Source organism: Fukomys damarensis, unplaced genomic scaffold, assembly GCF_012274545.1.
Source record: "Fukomys damarensis isolate Sample0158 unplaced genomic scaffold, DMR_v1.0_HiC HiC_scaffold_10, whole genome shotgun sequence".
In the NCBI taxonomy this organism is placed as follows: Eukaryota; Metazoa; Chordata; class Mammalia; order Rodentia; family Bathyergidae; genus Fukomys; species Fukomys damarensis.
The window spans coordinates 12,862,147-12,870,556 of NW_022900922.1; the positions used below are offsets into that span (position 1 = coordinate 12,862,147).

Here is an 8,410-nt window from a genome sequence, read left to right on the forward strand (position 1 = left end):
TTTTCTTTTTTTTTTTTTTTTTTTTCTGAAGGAGGATAAAGATGCAGGTGGCCAAGAGGAACAGCTCAATGGAGAGCAAGCATGGCATCTGTGTCAGCATTGTCCCCAGGCTGGAATGTCTGCAATAGGACCACCTGAGCTGATTTATGAGGGGCTTTGGGGAGCCAGGAGCAGGTCTGTATTCAAATGACAGGATGAGAAGGGCTTTAGAAGGGGATTGTCACCACCACTTCCATGGGGTCTGAGGGTTTAAAGGGGGCTATCAGTGGCTGAAGGGGTGGTGGAACAAAGGGGGATGTTTGCGAGACATGCCCTTCACGGCTACAGTCCTGTGTGGGAGCACTGAAGATCAGAGCCCTTGGAATACAGGTCTCTACTGTCAGTGTGACTCATTAGCATCTGGGGACTGGGGTAGAAGTGGCCAGGAATACAAGTGTGGTGGGTTCTGTGCCTCAGGCAGACTTTGAAAAGGAGAGGGGTTCCCAGTCATGTCTATGAGCTCATATGTAGAGATACAAGGGCTGAGAATGCTGAAATTGTTGCAGTAAAAGACTCCCTTCAAACACATTTATCCTACTGTTGTTGCCACTTTCTGAAGCAGTTCTGGTAGTTCTCTTTCCTGAGTATTTTTATGACATTTGATCATAAATATGGTAAATGCTGCTGCTGAGTGCCATCCAGTGGAAAAGCAGCTCCTAAAAACACAGTGCGTCCTCATCCACCTTATTCACTGGATCTGGCCCCAAGTCACTTCTGGTTCTTCCCCAAAGTCAAAATGAATTGATTCAGGACAGCTAAGACATTTAAACTAAAGACACTCAGGAAAGGAGACTTCCAGAACTGCTTCAGAAAGTGGCAAGAACAGTGGGATAAGTGTGTTTGAAGTGAGGGGGGGATATTTTGAGGGGATTGATGGCAATGTTTCTTTTACCATAACATTTTAAAATTTAAACATTCACTGTATTTTTCAATGACACCACGTATTGCATTGTGTATTTATATAGGACACCACTCTTCCGAAAGACCTCTTAGGGTTTAGTTCCAGGAACACTGGTGTGATCTAAGGTACAGGAGCTCTGAGTAAGGAAGCTTGACACTAGCAGACTTGGAGAAAGAAATACACACACAGTGAACCCTGGGAGCAGTGGGGGACCCCAGAGAGCCCATCTGTCTATCAGCATGTTTACCTTGGCATGTTGGGGTCGGGGTCTTGGAATTTTGGCCAGGCCTGGGAATGCTCACAGACATCCAAAATTAGATATAGTTCAAGGACATGTGGGTCCACTCTCCAGGAGCTCAACTTTCTAGCTTATGATACTGTCCCCCAAATTCCCAAGCAGGCATTTCAGCCAGACCTCCATGTCAGCTAAGACAAGACAAGAACTCCTAGGCCTTCACAAGTACTAGACAGACCACCTGCAGTGCTGGGTGCAGCCCATGTATCTGCTAAGTCTTTCATCTTTGTATTGTGTCTTAGTACTTTTAATTAAGGGCCCCAGAAAGCCAGCTCCTAAGAGAGGCTGGTATGGAACTAGGCATTTCTATACCACATGGACTTACCATAATCAAGAACAGGGAGAAAGAATTTCCCCTGGGTTGGAAGTGCCCCTTTCCTAGACTTGGACAGCCCCCTTGGAAGCAGTGGCTGTAGCATGAAACCAACTCATTTTTTACTGAACAAGTATGCTTTCTTCTTTCTGTTCCCCAGAAATATCATTGTTTGTGTTTTTACCTAGGAAGAATCCTCTTCAGCAGCTGGCTAGGTCTCACCAGTAGCAGCAGCCCCAGCAGCATTAGCAGCAAGTGTTCAGAAGGGGTATGGAATATGTGGAGATAGAGGGAGGGTCCTCCATGCCTTTGATGTCTGATCCGGCTACCCTTGGCCTCGTCAGCTTCACCAGGCGGAGAACTCCTTACAGGCCTCAGTCACTATCTTGATAAGGAAGAATTTTCATCAAAAATAAAGGGGATGGAATTGAAGTGTGTGTGTGTGTGTGTGTGTGTGTGTGTGTGTGTAGACAGAGAGAGAGAGAGGCTCATTTCCTGAAGCAGAGGAGACAGGTGACTTCCTAAAATGAGAGTAAGATGGCTTGTTTTGTTTTATTTTTTTCCTACCTCTTGGCCTTTGTCTCAGACACCTAAAGCCCACACCAGTCAGAAAACTGGGTTCCTGGCCTTCCATGAGTGGGTTTTGCTTTTTGAGGAAGCTTGAATACCTCCCGTCCAACCCTCTACCTTCTTATCTTTCCCTCTAATGTTAGAAGGTTACAATTCCCAGATAGATGGTGGAAAGTGCTTTGAGGAGAAGGGGATTGGTGATCGGTGGAAAGGACTTGGGACAGGGCCAGGTGGAAGCTGTCCGAAAGCAGTGCATCCTGATAATTGCAGTCCATTGGGTCAGCGGTGGGAGAAACAGGGAGAAGGAAGCAGACCAGTGACTCTGAGCTGGCCAGAAAATCACTTGCTGAGGACACAGGATGGGCACTCTGTCTCCTCATGCTCATTTATACTTTGTCCCATCAGCCTGTTAAGAAATAAGTTTGGTGTTTTCTTCATGCCAATTAATTTTTACACTTTGAACAAGTTTTGTCTTATACATGACATGACTACATTTGTAGGACTTAACATTTATGCTTGTTATCTTTATAACTCCTGAAGATTATATCTTTTGTTGACAAAATGCCATTCTGTGACCCATGAGTTCTTCCAGCTTTGAATTTCAATTTGACTGAGAGTGACTTTGTGATATTTATTTCCTTTTTGCTTTCTGTTTATCTAGTGAACTGGGCCAGTCTTTCAATTTTCATGAGTTAATGTATTTCTTATAGTCAGCATATAGTTTAATTTTCTAGGAAAATATAAATGACCTCTATAAGAAGTAGATATCCTAGTTAATCAGCATCAGTGGAAGGTATTACACAAGTTGTCAGTCTGGATTCAGGAAGTCTAGAAGCTTGGATAGGAGCATGGTTTACCGCAGGTATCTTCAAACAGTCAACAAAAAAGTAATGCCCACACTAAATACATCATTGCAGAACACAGCAAAATATGTAAACTTTTCAAGGCCACTTACAAATCTGTGTCATTTTGTTAATAAGCCTGATGATCCTGCAACAAAAGGATCAGCAACTACCCACCAATCTAATTGATAAGCCCAGAGAGAAGAGTTTAAAAAATGCTTTAATAGATCAAATGAAGCAACATATTAGAAGGACACAGCTGTGCATTTAAGGATAGGAATACCTCCCAACAAATTCATTTTTAGGCAATTTTATTGTTGTGTGAATGTCATAGAGTGAGCTTGCATAAATCTAGATCAGGTCCATCATTTACAATCAAGAGATGTTGTAAATGTTAGATGTATGAGGTTGGCACACTGTCTTACAGTAGACTTTGTTTTATGTAAGCAGGAGTGCACTGAAGATTAATGATAAAAGTATAGTGTGGTAAATACAAAAACCAGTACCATAATTATTTACTAATATACCAAGTATTATGTAATGTATGTAATTCATATGATGGATTTTTAGATGACTGGAAGTGCATTAAGTTTGTTCCCACCCACATCACCACAAACACAGGAGTGATGGATGGATTATGCTGGGACATAGTCATGGCCATGATATCGGTAAGTTATAGGAACTTTTTCTCTCCACTATAGGGTTATTAACCCAGTCCTTCATCCACTGAAGGGCATTATGTAGCACATGATGGTATGACATAACAAGGACATTTTATTCCTGGAATGCAAGGATGGCTCAATATGAGAAAATAAATACATTTATCACACAAGAGTTTGAAAAAAAATGGTAATTTTAACATATACTAAAAAGACATCTGGGATTGCTTCTTGGCCTTTTGGCTAAGATCAAGTGTAAAAAGGCATTTGTTAAGTCAACATTAATTCTGAGTAAAACCTATTAATTAGTAAATACTTGACATAATTAACAATGAGATCATAAAGATGTTCTCACTGAAATCAATAAATGATAAAGTCATGTATTATTATTATTATTGGTAAACATGTTCCTAGAAATTTTTATTATAAGACATATAGAGAATATAAAATATCAAAAAGGATGAAAAGTATTATTTGTAAATTATGGTTATCTAAGGAAACCTGAGTGATAATAGAATCATTTTACATGTGTGAAATTAAATTGGGCTTGATGCTGCTTCCAAATGTAGCAAACTACAACTTAATTTAAGAATATATTCTTGTAGCCAATAGCTGAGTCTCAGCCAATCACAGCAGGTAAATGCAGCTAATGAGAGGCTGCTGACCACTCAGACCTTGCCCATATAAAAAAGAATGCTCAGCTGTATCCAACAAGCTGTTTCTGGGCACCACATCCTTTATTCTATGCATAGAAATGACTTACCCATTTGCTGGGTGGAACCTTTCTTCAGATGCTGGCTGATTCCTGAAGAGTTCTTTGCTCAGATAAATTCTACTAAATTTGATGGGTCTAAAGTTTTCTTTTTCACACATGTATCCTATGAAGAAAATACTATTTTCATCCCATTATGCAAATGAAGAAACTGAGGTACAGAAAATTTCAAGTGAACTGCCTGAAATCACACAGCTGGAACTAGAACTAGGTTTGAATTCAGCCAGTCTGACCCAGGATCTTGTCTCCTAATCACTCATTTACATAATTTTCCTTTGTTCCACTCTGTAAAATGTAACTATTATTGTTATAGCAGTAGAAAAAAATACTTCTCATATATCAGTAATAACCGATTAACAATAAATTAAAAAAATAATTATAGTAAAAATAGAAAAACCATCTAAAATCCTAGGGATAAACCCAACAAGAAAATAATTTATTACACATGAATGTAGGCTTCACATAAAACAATATTTTTTGCAGTGTTGAGGCCCTAACCCAATGCCTCATGCATACTAAGAAAACACTTGACCACCAAGCTGTACTCGAAGCTTTTCCCAAGATAAAAAATTTAATGAAGAACAAAAAACTTGATCAAATAAAGAGGTAGATAATTTCATGAATGGGAAGACAAGCAATAGGAAGAAGATACCAAAGCTTCCAAGATAACTTACATATTTAATATAATCCCAGTGAAGAATCTGAAGGGCTTTTGTATTTCAACAAATTAATATATACATTTCACTTGCAAGAAAGAAAATGAGAATAGTAAAACTTGTTTGGAAATGGAATAAGAGGACATGTCTACAGACATATAAATGGATGTGCCATCCTAGTCATATCAACAAAATAAAATAAAAACTGAAAATGAAATAGAAAGTCCAGAAAAAGATTCAAATATATTTAGCATATAAAAGAAGCACTACTTTAAGAAAGAAAGATATGGAGGATAAATCATTTGGCAACATTTTCTAAAAGTAAGTATGAAGAAAGTATCACAGAAGAATCAAATAGTACTTTTTGCCTTTTCATACATTTTAAATATAGGTCAAAAATAAAATCAATAAACTAAGAGGGAAGACTCTTTCATAAGCATAGCATTGGAGCAGAGACCTGAATAGAGAGATGGAGAATTGTGACTGACCGCTGCAGACAGGGGAGCAAGCAAAGACCCCAAGGCAGGAGCATGTTTGGAGTCTTCAAGGAATATCTGGGAAGAAGCAGGCTGAGGCCAGGTGTGAGCCAAGTTCTGAAAGGCAGAAAGTGAAAGTGAAAAGTTGGCCGCAAGGTGCTGGAGTGATCCCATAGGGCCTTGTAGTCATTGTGAAAACCTGGGTGCTCTGCTCTAAGAAGCAAAGTCTACTAATTAAAAACCAAACCAAACTAAAACAAGCAAACCACGTCCGGTTTTCACTGTGATCAAGAATCCACTGATGTAATTTAACATGTTAAAAAAGGCTCTCTGACGGCTGGGTTGGGAACTGATTTTGGGGCAAGAGTTGGTGTCTGGAAAGCATTAAGGGGTTTGCACAGTCACCTAGGCAGAGAGGACTTGATGAGGGCTAGGTGGTAATCGTGGAGGTGGAAACAAGTGTCAGATCATTCGCAATTTCTACGAGAAGGCTGAATGGGTGTTAAGAGCACGGGAGACTCAAGGGTGACTTTGAGGTCTGGGGCATGTGAGTGGGGTAATAGGAATGGACAGTCAGCTCTGTTGGAAACACAGGGTAGTTGGTGTTGGAATGCTGCAGAATGAAGTAGAAAAACAAGAGGTGGCAACTGCAGAACAGGCTGCATGACATTGAGCTTGTGGAGGAGATGCCGATTTTCTGGAAGGACAATGGCTAGGGCAGAACCAGGCGAGTAGCTAGCTGCATAGATACCATCAGTGTGGGGTAGAGAGCACCACTGGAGACCAAGGAACTGGAAGGCGTAGAAAGGCCATCTATAGGGATAACGAGGTCCCCAAGAGCTGTAGTGTGAATCCTGTTAGAGCGAGCACTTATGAGCCATTGACTAAAATATTTAATAAATGAAGGGGAGTGGCCCTGGGGACTGTAGTGATTGGAGGCAGGAAGGGTAGCCTGTGTTCTGGAACGTGAGCCTCAAAATTGGGGACATGCAAACAACAGAGAGAATGCTCTCGAAGCCTTGAAGGTGAAGAGGCAACGTCCATCTGCCACTCTAACAAGTAGATCAAGATATGAAAGAGGCAAATGAATAGTGATGTAAAAAGGCTGCAGGAAGCATAGCTTCGTAGGGTGAGAGCCAGAGTGTAGGTGGGATAAGAAGCTGACAGAAGCAACCAAGCCAGAGGCTGAGAACGCAGGGGATTGAACAGATGACCATGGGCAGCTCCACATGCTGCAGTGGGAAGGCTCTAGCAGTGGGGAGGAGAGGGAGGTGAGAGTCAAGCTAGCTGAACTGGGCAGGGAAGTCTGGTGGCTGGGAGATGAACCGAGAGTTTGTGATGAGCAGAAGGCAGACCAGGGTGATGGAGATCTGGTGGGAGGGCTGTGTCGTGAGGGGTTTCCCCTCTCTGTAGCTTCTTCTGGCTCCTGATGATCGAGCGTGTGCCCAGAACAAGTGGAGAAACACATGGGTATTGCCTCATGTCCACTGTGCCAAGAGATGAATGGACACTCAAGTGGGACCACCTTAGCTGGAGCCCATGAAATTCCGGGCTTCTCTTTTGCAGTGGCTAAGGGTGGGGCACAGTTAATCCAAGCAGCTGGAGCAGGGCTGGGAGGCCTCTTGTCTGCTTGTGGGGGTAAAACTCGGGAGCTTGTTTTTGGAAAAAATTTTAATACCTATTTCAGTAGTTTAGACCTAAAATGTCCCACACAAGTCTCATGTATTTATGTGGAAGGTGATTGGCTCACGGGCACTGTACTCATGAGTGGATTCAGCCATTGGTGAGATCAGAAGCTGACTGTGCTGTTTGGAGATGGGGCCCATGGAAGGGATAGGTCACTGCGGGTGTGAGCTGGAAATGTGATTCTTGTCTCCAGCTCCCCTGTTTTCCCTCTGCTTCCTGGCTGCCGTGGAATGAGCAGCTTTCCTTCCACTATACCGTTTCTGCCTTGGAGCCAGCCAATCATGAAATGAATCCTCTGAAAATCATAAGCCAAATAAACACCTTCTCCATTAAGTTGTGAGCGTTGGATATTTTGTCCCAGAAATGGGAGAGTAGCTAATGCAGATACTGAAAAGCTTTAAATTGTACCTATCCTTTGTTTCAGTAATTTCTAGAACACTATGGTGAAGACATAATCAAAGGTGCAGACAAATACAGACAGTACTGAATGCACATCACCACTATCAATCTACCAAAATGAAAAAAATTAAACAACGAGGGTCTCACACAGCAAACTATAATCATGTGTACTTTAAAATAACATAAATATTTTTAAAAGAATGGTAATAACAGGTAAATGCTTGACAGGTAATACTCTTAAAAAGCTAGGTGCAGGAATGAGATTAATAATAAAATTAAAATGAATGAGATAAAAATTTATAGAAAAATCTGGAAAGAATACATTTAAAATGAATAATCTTTTCTTCCTTTCTGTGTACAGTACCATTAAAGGTGGCTTTTGTTTTGTTCTTTATGTTTTTCAGCACGTTCTGTTTTTCTCAACAAGCATCTATGTATTACTTTCTAATGACTAAGTACATGTATCAACTCCTTACAAAAAAGTAATCATTATGTACTGAAAACATGTACTAATGAAAAATAAAAATTAAAAAAAGATTTAAAAAGTAGTGGATAAGAATTACTCAAATAAATTCACTGTTTACAAATTAAATTGTAAGTGAAAAGTTATGTGGGCTCCATTTTACCCTGCTATGTCTTAGGAACTACAACTTCCCTCCAATCTAATACTCAGATTACTAATCCAGGACCAAACTAGAACCTTAATCAGAGAGAATAAGAGCAAAGAATAACAATGGTGAGTTATACGATAAACATCCTAAGTTATTCGCAAGCCAGGGGCCAGTGTTCATTCTGCGTCTAG

The 8,410-nt window shown here is 40.7% G+C and overlaps 1 protein-coding gene across 6 annotated transcripts in view; it reads left to right on the forward strand.

The window, feature by feature from the left end:
- The window catches only part of LOC104860728, an 18,916-nt gene extending 10,838 nt beyond the window's left edge, over positions 1-8,078 (forward strand). For 3 of the 6 annotated variants that reach the window (XM_019207180.1, XM_010621958.2, XM_019207181.1), the window contains 2 exons: positions 32-174; positions 1,737-1,964. In XM_019207180.1, the coding sequence (XP_019062725.1) occupies positions 32-174; positions 1,737-1,776 (183 nt within the window). In that variant the 3' untranslated portion in view covers positions 1,777-1,964. Of the gene's footprint in view, positions 1-31; positions 175-1,736; positions 1,965-3,530; positions 3,781-8,012 lie in introns of those variants that run through there. The other 3 variants (XR_779786.2, XR_779785.2, XM_010621960.2) reach the window with 2 other exon arrangements.
- The last annotated feature ends 332 nt before the right edge of the window (positions 8,079-8,410 follow it).